The 16,580-nt window shown below is 29.2% G+C and overlaps 3 protein-coding genes across 3 annotated transcripts in view; 2 read left to right on the forward strand and 1 right to left on the reverse strand.

Moving 5' to 3' along the window:
- Positions 1-11,960, forward strand: part of LOC148239305 (BMP-binding endothelial regulator protein-like) — a 116,487-nt gene extending 104,527 nt beyond the window's left edge. The window contains exons 7-10 of the mRNA XM_088187623.1: positions 2,333-2,542; positions 6,524-6,768; positions 6,846-7,984; positions 10,164-11,960. Coding sequence (XP_088043749.1) covers positions 2,333-2,542; positions 6,524-6,768; positions 6,846-7,958 — 1,568 coding nt within the window. The 3' untranslated portion in view covers positions 7,959-7,984; positions 10,164-11,960. The remainder of the gene's footprint in view (positions 1-2,332; positions 2,543-6,523; positions 6,769-6,845; positions 7,985-10,163) is intronic.
- Positions 1-16,580, reverse strand: part of LOC148239304 (uncharacterized) — a 278,456-nt gene that overhangs the window by 217,301 nt on the left and 44,575 nt on the right. The window lies entirely within an intron of this gene.
- LOC148239306 (peroxisomal membrane protein 11C-like) lies at positions 14,267-16,547 on the forward strand. The gene is made up of 4 exons (XM_088199686.1): positions 14,267-14,424; positions 14,641-14,805; positions 14,873-15,060; positions 15,822-16,547. Exons 1-4 carry the CDS (start codon positions 14,377-14,379, stop codon positions 16,093-16,095), a joined length of 675 nt encoding a protein of 224 aa, XP_088055812.1. The 5' UTR covers positions 14,267-14,376; the 3' UTR covers positions 16,096-16,547.

Genomic DNA, 16,580 nt, shown 5'->3' on the forward strand with positions numbered 1-16,580 from the left:
AGTTTTAATATCCATATTTTAACTATTTAAAAATATAAAAAAGTGTTTCAAATAACTCGTTTTTTTTCGTAATGCATCAAAGATGCACTACGAAAAAATTGAACGAAGTTTAAATGTGACTTATGTGACCTTATTTGCCAAATTCGTTAGCACTAATTTACATGTTCAATGATATGAGCTGAATTTGCTATAAAACGTGAACTGATTCTCATATTTGTGTTAAAATTACTTTTATATAAACCAAATTTAGAAGGAAGAAAATTATAACAATTTTCCAATAGTCCAATATTGACAAAAAAAGAGATACAAATGATCTGATTGAAAAAGTCTAATTTTCCACAATGAAAATTGGATGTAAAGCCAAAACAGTTTAATAAACTATGCTTTTGGACATAAATAGATTAACCTTTTCCGATAATCTTATGCGAGATGTAAAATTGACATGTTAACATAAAAAAATCGCTGCATTTTATTAAGACGTCGGCAATTTTGCACAAAAGAAATTTACGTAAGGCAAAAAAACAAATAAAAATATAAGCACACCGGGAGAATAAACAATTAAGGTGTGTTTTTTGTTCGTTTTTGGTCCCGAACGGTAACAAGGCGGTCCGAGATGAAGAGGTCGGTGGGCGGCCCCATCTGGGGGGTCCCGGCAGATGAGCGCACCTGGGAAACGAGGAACTTCTCGGAAACTCGACGAGACCCTCAAACGTTCGACCCATCATCGCGGTATTAATTTGAAAATCTTCAATAGACGCGCCGAAATATGTGAACGATGATGACGCGTAATCATCGGGGAATTTCGTAAATGCCATGATGAAAAAAAATATTCGAATTTTTACTAATAGCTAAGCTCAAAAATATGTGCGTATCTTACTATTGACTAGCAAAGTCTTATTTTAGATACAATGAGAGTCTTTAAAAATTAAAATTAAAAAATGTTGAAAAAAATGATCTGGAAATAGCCAAAAATAATTTTGAACATATGTTCAGATTCTTTTTTAGAACCAGTAAATCCGTCTAAATAACGAAATATAGGTTTAAAAATAAATAAAATTGGTATGCCATTCTCATAAATTGTGTATATATTATATACACATATATAATAATAATTGTATTTATCATTGGTTATAAAATAATGTACTTACAATACAGATAATCATTTTTTTTAAGAATTGCTCAATAAATTTCGAATATCAGTACGAATTTTTTTATTACTAATGTAATTATTGTTAATAAGTTGTTAGTAAGCTCATAATTAATGAAAATATATTTAAAATAAAAATAAAAAAACAAAGATTAAGGACCTCCTAATCTCCGATTCATTCGATTGTACCTCAGTTTTTTATTGTTTACAGTGCATCTTAATTATAATAGAGGCAGCCCTCTTCCATCCGCTGGCAACCACTCGTTTATTGAAGAGAAATTTATGGTTTTGGCTTCGGAGGTGGGCACTAGCCTGAGGTATGGCTTATTGATTCTTAAGCCAGCGGGGGACGAACCTTAGCTCAAAACGAGCATCCAATCAGGGGACCGATGAGATAATTCCATCGACAAATTTATTATTGAAATCTTTGGGGAATCGGAGGCTTAATGCAGTGTTTACACGCTTAGATAAATCTCTATAATTTAATAACAAAAATATCATATAGATATATTTTTATCTCAAACTTAAAAATATACGTGCTAGAAGTAAACGACACTATAAAATATATTTTCACATTTTACCACAATGTATTGGCTATTATATCTATTTAACTTTAACACTATGATATTTATAAAATAAGTTAAATGAACTTTTTTATATAGTAAAATACTTATATAATAGCTAATTAGTTATATATTAAATAAAACATATACACATCACAACAGCTCTTATATTTTAAAATTTGTATCTACTACTTTTAAGCTTCTGAACGAAATTTTGCTATAATAAATTAATACAGTGCTACTGCTTCTCTTAAATTAATTGCAGTGCTTTTCTTAAATAAAGTTGTAGCATATATTTTAGTAAAATAGAATAAATAAAATTTATTAACAGCAAATTTTTATTTGCTAACAAGATAATCAAATCACATTTTTTGTTTGCGTTTCCAACATGTTATTTACATTATGTTTCGTTCCGCCATATTAAGAGTAATTTGTTTCTGGTAAAAAGGGATAAGGACCTCAGCCCCCGCGGCTGCTGACCACACAGCGTGTGTATCTATCTTACCTGTCCGTGTGTGCTTTTGGCACTCTCCGAACCCTCAATCATGCGGGCTCGTTAAATCATCATCTTAGAGTCCTTAGAGAGTAAAATTTATGATCAAGTTTTTATTTTTTGTTTCAGGATGCTACATAAACGGCCAGAAGGTTTCCGAAGGCAGAGACGCCACAATAACCGAAGACCCTTGTTTGAAGTGTCACTGTTCAAAAAGCAAATTGACGTGCGTCAAACGGGCGTGTCCTGTTCTTCCATGTCCTGTCGCTTTGCAAGTTACGCCGCCAGGGGAGTGCTGTCCCATTTGCGGAGAGGGAAAACTAGCTAAGATTTTCCCAGGTCAGTATTTTTTTTAATAATATCTATAACTCCAGGATCCGTTTCTTATATGCGAAATAAGAAACTACCGCTATCTTGTTTCTGTTTACGGTAATCATATAAGCTTATTATTTATTCAAATCATCGTTAGAGATAAGTGTCTTGTGTTTACAACAAATATTAAAAAAAAAAACTATTGCGATGTTATTATTTAAATTTTATCTGCTTTGCCTCGACTATATGAAAATGTACTCGAGAGCATTACTCTGACTCTGATGATTGCTATCATCCCTTAAAATAATTGTTAGATGCGCACGCTTTAAAATAAAACATTATATTCTCAATCTTATACTATGTAAAATTTATCGCTTTGTATGAACGGTGTATAATAATAAACGTAAACAAAGGAATTATATTTAATTATAATAATAAAAATAAAAATTGAATTTGCTCCGATTGAGTTTTTGTTATTTCGACCAATGAAAAATAAGCATTCAAATATAAAACAAGATGGCCGACAGTACCGTGACAACCGTTTTAAATAATTATTATTTATAAATAAAATTTTGCTACTAAATAAAAATTGAATTTGCTCCGATTGAGTTTCTGTTGTTTCGACCAATGAAAAATAAGCATTCAAATATAAAACAAAATGGCCGACAGTACCATGACAACAGTTTTAAATAAGTATTATTTATACATAAAATTTTGCTACGCGACAATAATTTTCATTAATTCGTCATTGGACTAAATATAAATAATTGGATTACTAATTAACTAGGTGTGTTATGACTATATACATAATGTGTTCAGGATTAGAAGAATACATTGATTAAATTAGATAAACAATCTTCGTAATGAAATCTTCAAATTTTGAATACCCGACGACGGGCTCGAGGCCGAAAAGTGAGTTTTTCTTTTTATATTACATAAATATTATCATTGCTTCTGATTTAAAGCACATATTAAAATTACGTTGTTTCCCTAGAAGAGAGTCGGCTCTTTAAATCAAAAGGTTGTTTGCTATGACAAAACTCTTATTGTGTTTATTTTAATCGAGTAATATTTACTCTGATATTCGCGTGTAGTGCAATTCAAAGACACTTTAACAGTCATTAAATTGAATGTATGACATATTAGATAATCTCAAAATAAATATCGATTTTTTGACTTTTATGTTTATTTTTATTTTAATGATTTAAAATATAATTTTCTTCATAAGACATAATTTTCTTTCACCTCTCAGTTAATTTTTAATTATTTGATGCAAAATATTCCGATCAAGGAATTGTTGCATCTTAAAAAAAATGATAGTCGATAGGAGCAAGGTCAGGAGAATAAGGTGGATAGGAAAAATTCTTGTTTTATTGTGAGTCAAATACGCCATTATCGTTTTATAAAACAATTCGACTTCTATTGAAAAGTCCAAGTTTTTTTTTACTTCCTCGTATAGCTAATCGAGATGATCACAATAAAAGCTTGATGTTATTATTTAGCCAAGCAAAAGAGCTTCGTAATCCACAGTCCCTTTACTAATAACTTTTTTCAGTGATCTCGGGCTTTGATGTAATTTTTGCTACTTGACCTTTAAATAATCAGTGTCTTCTACGTCAATAATTATTGTCTCATCTCCAGTTGTCAAATCCTCAAGAAAAGACCATCACCTCCAACATCTAGAAGCTCTTTGGATATGCGGATACGCACTTTTCTTTACTCAATTCGCTTGGAACCCATACAACTTGTTTCCAAGCCTTCCCAATATTTTGATATGTCTATGCACTCTTGAATTGAACTGGAGTAGTTTCTCGGCCAGCTGATAAATAGTTTTTTTTTTAATACATATAAGACATTCTCTATGAGCCGTATTAGCTCATTATTAGAGAAGTTTCAATACTTGATATGTATGACCTAGCTCGATTTTAATTAATCATCCCGTGAGATTGAAAAATCTAGATAAACCTAATCTGTGGGATAAAAATAAAAAAGATTTGTTTCCATTTCTGCAGTCAGTACAACATCGTCTATCTTTCCTGGTCTTTTACATTCAGGGCTATTATATATATATAATATTCTTATCATCTACCATTTTTTTAAGAAAATCATATAACATGCATTTTTTTAAATGTGTCACCTGATTTTTGGAGCGCAATACATTTTTTAATTTGTTATACAGCTGGAAGCAAAATTATTTATGTTGATATTTATTTATTATTATTTTATATTGCATTCATATTAAATTATAGAAAAATTCTGTGGTCCTTAACGTTTTATTGCTTTCATTTATTTTACTGCATTTTTTTAATGGTATGTTTTAATAATTTTTTCTGACTTTTCTGTTAATATATTTAGTTAATTTATTTAACATACTTTTGTGTAATTTTTTTATAGCAATTCAGAGGCTCTTAATATTTTTTATAAAATTAATACAAAATATTTATTACCACAAATCGTACAGAATTGTTATTTCTGTAGAACAACTGAAACACTTTACACATGCGTGATTATTGACAGCTGTCTGATTTACAGTGCTGGCAACATAGGGAACGCAATTGGATCACCATGTAAAGTACAAAAATTTTATAAAAAAATCATTGTATTTTAAATAGGTATATAAAAAAAAAATAAAGAGCTTTTTTTTACAAACAGTTACTGAGTGTTTATAATAGAGACCATAATTTATCAAAAAAAAAATGCTTATTTAATTTATTGCATAACATTTCAAAAAATCATTTTTTTTTCATTACAATAACAATGCATCTGAAAATATGTAAAAAGCTTTAAATTAAATTGTAAATGTTTATTTCAATAGCATTTATAGTTCAAGAAATATCCAATAACTGACACTCAGTAAAAGAAGTAATATTTCTATAAAAACTAATATTTATTTGTACAACAAATTAATTTTGGTCGAATGTTGCAACGAGTCTAAAAAATAAGCATATGATAAATAAACCTAATGTTTTTTTTAGATAAATTCAATTAACCTTCATGAGAGAGAGCAAATAATTTTCCCATCTATATAATGCAACGTATAAAAACGTCAGTATGTTTATAAATAGAAAAAAATAATATAATAAATAAAAATAGTAAAATATAATTTATTAAGCAATACAGTATTTGTATAAAAAATATTGGCAATCAACTATTGTAATTTTTATTTTAATACTTGAAAAAAAAGGTAATTAAACATTTTGGTCCATTAATACAAATATACATATTTATGATATATGTACAATACATATATAAATTTTGGTTATTCAATTATTTATTTTTGCTAACGACATCTGTGATCGAATAGAAAATTTTAACATTCTTAATATTATTTAAAATACTATTGATTTCATGGCTTACTATATTTATATGCTGGAGGGGGGGCAAAATTTGATGAGTCAGTTGTAATTTTTTTTAATATTTCGTTTTTATTAAATGTATTTTTCTGGCCAAATACGCGCTAACAATGCACTCACCTGCCCCCCCCCCCCCTTCTGACCCATTAAATAACGTTCCTAGCCATAAAACATTGATTGCTTCAAGTGGATTAGTCTTAAAAACGATCTTAATTAGTAAACTGTAATAAAAAAGTTTATTAGCACATGCCAGATAAATTATAATTTCACATCTACCGATGAAAATGTATTCCGATATTAATTCACTGAAATGACGGAATAAATTGAGACTGCTTTTTTTTAGATTTTCTCTGAGTGATATCCCAAAAAAATTTGGTTTAGAATCAGGGACAGTATTTCAGTTTTATGCAAAAGAAGAGGGGTACAAAAGTTGGCCAGTCAGTGATTCGATTTCATTAAGATTTATAGTATTTCATTAAATGACATGCATTTTTCCGGTCAAATTCAAAGGGGAACAAATGCCTCCACCTGCTCTTCCCAAATTACGTCCCGGTATAGAATCAGGAATATCCATTGCGATAAAAAAAAAACAGGACGTATGGTAAGCCTATACATGATACAACTTTGTGTAAACTTATTTTATCGTATTTTACAGATCACACCCCCAACAAACCTTGCATTCTCGGAAAAGACTACCACTATCATGGAAAATCTTTCGTCTTGGACAAATGTACAAAATGCTCCTGCATCAACGGTACCACAATTTGCAAGAGAACATCATGCTCAGTCTTGGAATGCGCCCCTGAACATCAGAAGACATCTCCTGGTGAATGTTGTCCCCATTGTCCTCCAGTAGAAGAAGTTCGTTCCACTTGCACGATAGGAGGAATCACATATGAGGTATGGATTATATATTATTATGTATAAATAGATCTGATCTGCAGTTTATTCAAAAATATTTATTTATAAACTTTTAGGACGGCGAATCTTGGCGATTAGACGAATGCAAGTCTTGTATGTGCCACGCCGGAAAAATCAGATGTGCCATGGAACAATGTCCTCCTTTGTCCTGTCCAGCAGGCCATCGGCGAGAGCGTCCACCCGGTCAGTGCTGTCACCGTTGCGTCGAAAGTGACAGCGTATGCACCGTCTTTGGCGATCCTCACTACAAAACTTTCGACGGAAAGTTCTATAGCTTCCAAGGGTCTTGCAAGTATCAACTAACAGCTGATTGCGCCAACGACACCTTTTCGATCAGAGTCACGAACGACGCTAGAGCCACTCGGTATTCATCCTGGACCAAAACTGTGTCCCTCAGAATAGGAGATTTGAAGATAAACCTAGGTCGAAAATTGAGAGTCAAAGTAGATGGACGAAGAGTCGAACTGCCTTATAACACTACATCTCACATAGCTACGATCGAAAAAAAGGACTCGAACATATTCGTGAACACTTCTATAGGTATCAAATTGGTGTGGGATGGCACAGGGTTTTTAGAAGTCACCGCTCCCATTTCTTACAAAGAGAAGCTGTGCGGTCTGTGCGGTAATTATAATTCATTAGTTAGGGATGATTTGAAGACGCGGAGCGGCTTGATTTTGACCGAAGCCAACAAAGACGATCTGTGGAAGTTCGGTGCGTCTTGGAGGGTAGGCGGAAAGAAGGCATGTTCTAGGAAGCAAGATAATCTGATGAAGCAGAAGCCGTGCAATAAAAACGTGAAGAAGATTGCAAATAGGGCGTGCAAGTTTTTCAACAAATCGGACGCTTTCGAGAACTGCAGACACAAATTGAACCCTCACAACTATTATGAGTCTTGTATCATGGACATGTGCGAGTGTCCTACGCAGACTTGTTACTGCGAGGCGTTTAGTGCTTACGCTAGAGAGTGCCAAAGGGTGGGTGCCGTGTTAAAAGACTGGAAGAAGGAGACGGGATGCGGGAGCAACAATAAGCGAGTGCTTTTTCAGAACATCGCTAGGAGGCACAGGCATCGAACACCGCCGCTTTCCTTGCTTCCATTGCCAGTGGAGCCCATCTCCAGGCCACCACCAGGTCACGTGAGACCGCCTCCTCCTAATTTACACTAGTCAATTCTGCCATGATTTCATTCAAGGTAAATATTATCACTTAATCAATTTTAGGGTTTGGAGATTGATTGAGCGAAAGATCTGTTCGATATATATTTTTATTGCACTGATGCAACTCAGGTGTCAGATGTCTTTGAACTTTGAAATGTCAGATGTGAGTCTTTTTCAAGGATCATCAAGCCTTTTTAATATTTCCTTACAAAAGCTTGGATGAACAGACTATGCTCATTTAAACCAATCAACTCATGAAGCGTAAGATTTGTTCCGGGTGGCCCTCTATACACGAAACCATTGTCATTGCTTCCCAAAGAAAATGAATTATTTGAGTGAAACAATGCTTATAATTTTGGTGATAACTCATTACCGAGCGTTCTCACTGCAACGCAGTGGGAACGCTCGGTATTTATTGCTTTTCACGTGAATTTTTGCCTTCTCGGAAATGATGCGCTCTCCTATTGACCAAAATTCGGTTTGAATACACTTTGACCAATACTCTCATATAAAAAGTTCGTTGTAATATTGGTGAGGATAGCTATCGTATTTATAAAGTCTAGTGCAATATCGAAGTGCAGACAAACTCTGGAGAAATATACAAAATGCGACGAGTCTGTACCTCTTCTTCCACTTATTTTCCCATAAGTTGACTTAGTTTGTATTTTGGATTTGACCTAATGAAAGTTCTAAAACTATAATTACTTTTAAAGCTTTCATCATTTTTTAAGTTTGGGTTTGAACAGCAAATGGACGTTTCGCATTTGATAAGTTGAATTTCATAGACATCTTAGAGTAGCAAATCAGTTAAATTATATTTTCGCCAGTAGAAATATATATTTACTGGTGAGAATGTATTTGGAATCACTATTAAAAATATAATTTCACTGAAAAATATACATTCACTGTAACATTTATTCATCACGTGTAAGTAAATAATAAAAATGTGCAAATGTACATATGTATAATATGTATCTAGAACCTGCCAAATACATTATATTTTTACTAGTCAAAATATATATTTATCGGTTAAAATGTATTCTGATATTTCATTGAATATTTTTGAGGCGGATTCGAGATTTTATTTGTTTTTTAAGGATAACCGTCATTGAAACCTGTTTTAAAAAGTATAGCTTGTAAATATCTCAGTTAAGTTTGATAGTCAGTCAAATCCGCCACTATTTTTAAAAAATCGTAGCTTATCAGAAAAACTTTAGAAAAATTAAAGAAGGCAAAAATATTTAATCACAATTTTTTTTAACATTTTTAAATGTCATCTATATGGGATACAGCAGTTTTTGAGAACATTTTAACTGCTTTGGTTTTAATTAATAATTGTAATTAGCTCGGTTCGTTTGTTATTCAGCTTGATCCATAATCTCATTTAAAAATGCAGGGGAGTCCTTTGGGGGCGAGGGGAGCAAGTGAGAGAAATTCCCCCCTTTGAATTTGGCCAGAAAAATACATTTCATTTAATAAAATATTATGGATTTTAATAAAATCGACATATTAACTGTCTTCCCCCCCCCTCTTCGACTGGAAAAAGCTAAAATAATGTCCGTTATTTAAAAAATAAAAAATAGTAGCTCCATTAAACAAAATATATGATCAAAAAGTAAAGAAAGCAAAATCATTTTTAATAGAAAATGGAACTAAATAAAAATTCTAGAGAAAATTAATATGGCACAAATGGTGATAATAGTCATTTAACCCTTTTCTCACTCGTGCCCAAGCTAAAATTATATTTTGTGAATTCTCACCTTAAAAATTGGCAAATTTTTCGAGATTTTTTTTTTTTAAATATTTTAAATGTCTTACGATGGCTGCATTTTTTTATACTGCTGAATAGGAAATGGTGGATCCGTGCCAGACGTTTTTAAGTATTTTTTTTTAAAAATACTGTGATCGGGAAGGAAAAACGAAAATTATTTTCTAACTGCTGCTGCTAATAATCTTTTACCGAAAATATATAACGTTTTTAATGAAATACTATGAATCTTATCCCCTACCCCCTCCCTTAAATATATTAAATGACGTCTCTGTATATCCCATAGATTCAATACTTAGAAAAATAAATCATCTGATAGGTAAAATAAATCGTTCTAACTACAATATATTGGATAATCCCTTTCTTATTTATGTAATTTAATATTGAATTATTAAGCATATTTTTATTAAATCTAATAACATAATTATTTTTATTTTTTGTTTCAGTATTATCGCGTGGGATAGAATCTCTCTCAAGACATGTACGAGTACAAGTGATAAACATTTATTTTATTGATTTAGCATATGTAAAATCAAACAGTATTTTATTAACAAATTGACCAAGGGCTCCTGCGATTAAGTTTTAGTTAATTATATGCGTTTATCTATTTATATGTATGTTATATGCATACGTATATCTACAATATTTGTCTGTGTGTACGCATGTGTACATTTATATATAAATTATTTGTCGGTATGTATGATTTTTTGTAATTCATTTAATATTGTTTGTTGTTAAATTATGTCCAAAATGTAAAATTAATTTTCTAGTAATTGATAATTTAAAAGATCATGACAAGAAATATAGAAATTCAGATTTAAATTATTAAATAATGTGTATATTAATAATGGTGTTCTATGTGCGATTTCTATATTTTTGTATTAAGTAATATACATACATATATATCGACTAAAAAAGAGAAATATGTTAATCAAACATAAGTATAATACAACAAATCGATCTCATATTTTATAATTAAATATTGTATGATTATATAAAGGAAAAAAATGTCCTAAAATTCTATAAAAAAATATTAAAATGTAAACTATTTAAAATGTGTTCTGGCGTTGTTTATTTTTTAACAACGTGTGCGTTGAGATTAAATTCATAAATATACATATATATTAAAAAAAAATAACACTTACACTAGGCTTTTATATGTTGGCGAATTATGATTGACTTAAGTTTAAATTATATCTAAGGTTTATTGCAATAAAAAGCACAAGTTATTTATATTAAATTAAAAAACTTCATTAGTAAACTTTCTATCCGATTAAACTTTTTATTGCGTATATGCGATGAAGTTGTAGTCAAATTTTTATTTATATATCTTTATTTATAAGGCGAAATCCATTCCAATTTTGTGTTCAAAAATAAGAATTTTAATGTGTTGGTCGTTTTTTGTAATTTATTTGTGTTTGTTAAAATTATTATTTTTATGTTAATTATTCCTTCATTCAAATAATTTACTTTTAGCGTAGTTTTTCAATGTATTATTGATTTAAAACTTGTTATATGGAATGGTTATACGTTTTATTATTACTTTATATATATACATCATTATAAACACAGTATATTGTTGGGGAAACTTCTATCATTTTATATGTTAACTATCGTGAACATTTTAACCTACTTATATTCAGTCAAAAATTTCCCTATATACTGTAAAAAATCATAAATATAAATTAATTAAAAAGCTCAATATATATTCCTAATAATCACAATATCGATTAACATGCGATGATATATTTGTCGCGTATTTTTCTTTCTCATTATATATAAATATATATTAACCTTTTTCCAATTCTGGACATAGGCCTTGTAATTCAGGCTCTAAATATCTCTCATTTTTACCATATTTTTGATCTCATAAACCTAATCAATATTAAGTGGTATAATCGTGCAAATATATTTTTCATTTTACCTTTTATTTATATATTGATATAAAATTATCCAATTGACAAATACTATTTTACATCCTTCAAAATATGTTTTATTTAAATCATTAAAGTTATTCTACCACTTAACAGCTACATACTAGACTCTAATATAAATATATCATTGTTTTAATATTATAAAATTTGTTGTAATAAAATATAATTTAAAAATCAGTGAGATAATTTCTTAAGTTTTTTTGTTATGTACTTTATTATATATGATGGCAACGGTATTGTTATCGCTAATTATGTATATGGTAATAAATGAGCTTATAAATGAACATTAAATACTTAATGTATAAATATTATTTTATATAATTTATTTTATTCATTAAGGTATATATGATACATACATGTGTATAATTTTTTGTTATTTTTTACTACAAAACTTTACTTATGTGTAATATTTTTATCACTACTATGTAAGTATTACTACTCATACCTATCGAACTTAAGGCTTTCGTTGTTGTGGTATCTTCAGGGCTTGGTGATGCTAAATAATACAAAAATATAATAATTTATTCTGCTTTAGAACCTCAAATGCATACATAATTCAAAGACAAATTATAATGCCAAAGAGCTTAGTTAATTTTTCATATTGTTCTCAATACGAATTTAATTTTTTATTAAAATCACGTTTTTAAAATGTACAAAAAGTAAAATTTAACTATATAAATATAAATAATATCTTTCTCCATATAAATTTTATTATTGAATATTTATATTAATGTTATTTATATTTACTAAATTTTGATATACAAATACGGGTCACTGTATTATTAAAATTGTTTGCGCCTACGTGTCTATTTTTAAAACAACGAATGATCTCTCAATTATATTTAAATATGCATTTGAGTTCTAAAGCACATTCCTTACTATTACATATTATACGTTAATTAAAGAACAAAATTATTTATCGAACCAAGTCAATTTAGTTTAAAAAATAATATTATAGTGCATAATAAATACACCTTTATATATTTATATATTTTCATTGCGTGAATGAATTGCTGTTCAGATTGGAATTATTATTGATGTTCCTTTTAAAGAAAAGTGAAATTACAATATATACACAAAATATATATTATTTAACAGCTTTATTTGTGTTCACTAATTGAAAAGTGTTCATCGCAGAGAAAGATGAAAAGTAAAAATGGCTATTTAAAAAAATTAAAATAATTTCAAATAATGATTTTTGTATTTTTATTTATATTCCTTGTCGTAAATAAATATAATAAATAATTAAAAAATATTTTATAGATAAGTTAAAAGATATGAAAAATAATTACTTAAATCTAAAACAGTTAATAATATAATCAAATCATGCTATAAAATTATATATAAATTAATTATAAGAAATAAAGCAATAAAAACACAAACTAAGTAAGTCGATTTTTAATATTTACTGGAGTTAATACTTAAAGTTAACTTTTCAGTTCCTGTGATGTACATTAAGTGTACATATCATATTATTATGAGAATATATCTTTAAATGTTTTATTATTGAGGTATTTATTCGTAATACTTTTACATATTATATTGTAATAATAATATGTATTTTTGTGTTGGGCAGTCGTTTGATACCGAAAATATAAAAAAATGAGCGCGCGGATTTTTTTGGCCATAAAAAAACACATTTTCATATTGCATTAACTTATATAATTCCATAGTAAATGAAAAAACTATATCAGCCAGTTGCTATTCCATCAAACTATCGAAGCAACATAACCCTGAGATCCCACAAAGTAAGACCCTGCAATTCCCATGCCAAATTCTATCTAAAAATGTGCTATTTAACAGAGAATTATTTTAAGACATATGTGCATTTAAATAATTACTTTGTTGCATAAAACGAGCGTTTTGTGTATTTATGTAAGGTAAATCTTTGATTTTTTTTCGGAAAATGATTCGTTACAGATAAAGGTGTTCACCTAATCTGTCCCAACAGTAATGCACAAACTTTCATTTTATAAAACAAACTTCCAACGACATCATCCCTGCGCCAGCTTCTCCACCGCTGCTCGTAGAAAACATCTCGCCATTCATTGTCTGTCGTAATTATAATATAATCTAATAAAATTCTCACTAGTTTTCGCATCATACTAGCTGCAAAGTCACACCCGTTAGGATTACTAAACCTTAAAATATGTTGACTAACTTCTAATATACTTTTTAATTGTCGATTTTTTACAAAGTTAGTGAGTTTAATTGTTCAGGCGCATTTTATAAATAAAATATTTTTTTGGTGACTATTTGTGCATTCTTTAGTTACATTTTAATTCATGTCACTGGTTATATCATGAACTTCGCGTCATTGCTGCATATCAAAACATTTCCCCCTACTTAATAAACGTGATTTGCGAGATTATGAGTGGCAATTGCGCAGACCTAGTACTTATTTATTCTTAAAAAATCCTATTTTGTAAATTTATTACTGAAAAACTGAAGAAAGATATGAACAATATTTCCCTCCCTCCATAATAATTTAAACTTTTTAATTGTAAAAATTACTATTAAATATTTTAAAATAAAACATTTATATTATGTTTGCTATTATTATTATTCTATTTTTGACAGTTAATTTTTTATTATGGTAACACCAAAGTAAACTTAGATGACGTTTGACGTTTGTATATGACAGTTTCGACCGAAGGTTAAATACTTGTATTGCTACTTGCTGTTGGAGAAAGAGAAAGCATTGTTAGTTGGAACGCGGAACAATATGGAGCCCCTGTGCGAGCTCTTAGAAACTTACAACGGAAGAGATAAAGTATAATAGTTTTTTTATCAATTCATAATTTTTATGGTTTATTTTATAAATAAATAAATTATTTATGTATTTAATATAAATACATAAAAATATATTTATTATAAATTATATCAATTCAATTAATAAACTCGATTTATTATTATCATTAAATAAGCTTATCACGATCTTGATTAAAAATGAGGTTAACTATGTATTGCAATTTTTTTTATTCTTCAGGTCGTACGTTTGGCATGTTACACGTTAAAATTTTGGGGTAGTTTAACTAAAAATGAAGGTCTATTACGAGCTAGCAGTAAATTATCAGCAACTAGGGCCACTATGAGACTATTCGACGACTTACCTATGTTGAAACACACGTTGGAGTACGGCCTTGGTAGAAATGTAATTACTTTTCTACTCATATTACAACAATAATGAACTGGTTAATTATTTGTTAAATTAATTTCAGGAACCTGATAAATTATCCAGTGTTTTGGGCATCCTGGGCAATGCAGTCGACCAAATGTTTTATCCTATTGAAAAGATATGTTGGTTCGGCGACTGCGGAGTTTTGAAAATGTCCGATAAACAGTTGTTAGCCTTTGACACAGCCAATACTGTTTTTTGGGTCACTTCTTTATACATCACATTAATTAGGTATTATAATGAATAATTTAATATAAAATGTGTACCTAAAGTATGAATGACTTCTGATGATCTTTGAGAATTGAGCTATGAAGACTAAGAACAAACTATTCATTCCATGTATTCAAAAATGTATATTTTATTGTTATCTACTGCATTGCTTTGACGTAGTAAAACTCATGGTTACTGCTATATGTGACGTATAGAATGAATATTAAACATGCCCATTTTTTCTCCATTAAAGTTAGATTCATTCAGCATGTCAGCGTTTCTCAATTTTATATTTTCTAATTTTTGGGTTATGTTTAACAAAAGAATTTAACAATATCAATGCAAAAACATTTTTTATATATTTTCCGCATGTTTATAAAGTTATATACCGGTCCTGAATTAACATGTAATCATATGAGCTACTATTATGTGTGGTAAACTTTGGATTAATAAATCCATTGTTTAATTTCAGTCCTTGTTGAGGTGTAGAATATTAAATTTTAACTAAAAACAATGCTCCAAGAATACAGCTACGCACCATTTTTTAAACGCTGACATACATAAGTGAATATCAAATAAAAACCATTTTATTATTTTTCTTTAAATTAAAATGCGTATGACGTAATATTAGAAACAACAAAATGATTGTCAATAATGTAATGTTTTTTTGCTATACACTCAAAAGTAAGTAAATGTGACATTTCTGATATTGCTCTTAAATATTGATCTATGGATGAATGTAACAAAAATATTAATTCTCCATACATATATTTATTTCTCAGATGTCTCAGACAGTTCCAAGAAACAAATTTACAAAGACAAAAGTTGATTGACGGCGCTAAGGATTGCGCTCAGAAGAACTTCGAAGTCAGATACTGGCTGGAAGCTATTACGTGTATAAAACTATGCATCGATTTAACTCACGCCGTGAATTGTTTACCTAATGGGTGGTTATGGGGTGGAAAACTCAACGGCGTGAAGGTAGGCGCTATTGCTACACTTTCATCGCTTTTAGGCATCGCTGTGCACTTTGCCAGGAAAAAGTATCTTAAATAATATTTGTATTACGATAGACACACACGCATATATTTTTTAGATATTGAAGATCAAAATTTATTATGATTTATTCTGACTCACAAAAAATACGTTCGTATAAACTTTAGAATATGTAAATTTTTTTTGTTGTGATACGTGCCTTAATAGTTTCGATGGTTGCCAACAAAAATTTTAAGATTTATAATTTGATATAACCTACTGGTTTATGTAATTAAACTTTGCAATAATGTGAAAAGGTCTAAAAATGTTGTTTATTTCTGCAATCCAAAATCTTTGATTTGCAATAAAACAATTATAAAACTATACTTGTGATTATATAATGGACCAATCATAAAAATGTGATAAAAATACTTTTTACACTATAATAAAATATATAGGTATTTTTCAAATTTTGTACAAAAAATACTGTTTTATATCTGTAATATTTTGATGAATTAATGTATTATTTTTCTGTAAAAAATGTATATATAATATATATTATAATA

This window comes from Plectrocnemia conspersa, unplaced genomic scaffold, assembly GCF_051122295.1.
Source record: "Plectrocnemia conspersa isolate PC_06_02 unplaced genomic scaffold, ASM5112229v1 ptg000001l, whole genome shotgun sequence".
NCBI lineage: Eukaryota > Metazoa > Arthropoda > Insecta > Trichoptera > Polycentropodidae > Plectrocnemia > Plectrocnemia conspersa.

Bases quoted from the DNA above. Each gene is read 5' to 3' on its own strand.
- LOC148239306 (XM_088199686.1), top strand. From the start codon at position 14,377: ATGGAGCCCCTGTGCGAGCTCTTAGAAACTTACAACGGAAGAGATAAA. The intron at 14,425-14,640 runs GTATAATAGTTT...TTTATTCTTCAG, and splicing joins CTTACAACGGAAGAGATAAA to GTCGTACGTTTGGCATGTTA. The intron at 14,806-14,872 runs GTAATTACTTTT...AATTAATTTCAG, and splicing joins AGTACGGCCTTGGTAGAAAT to GAACCTGATAAATTATCCAG.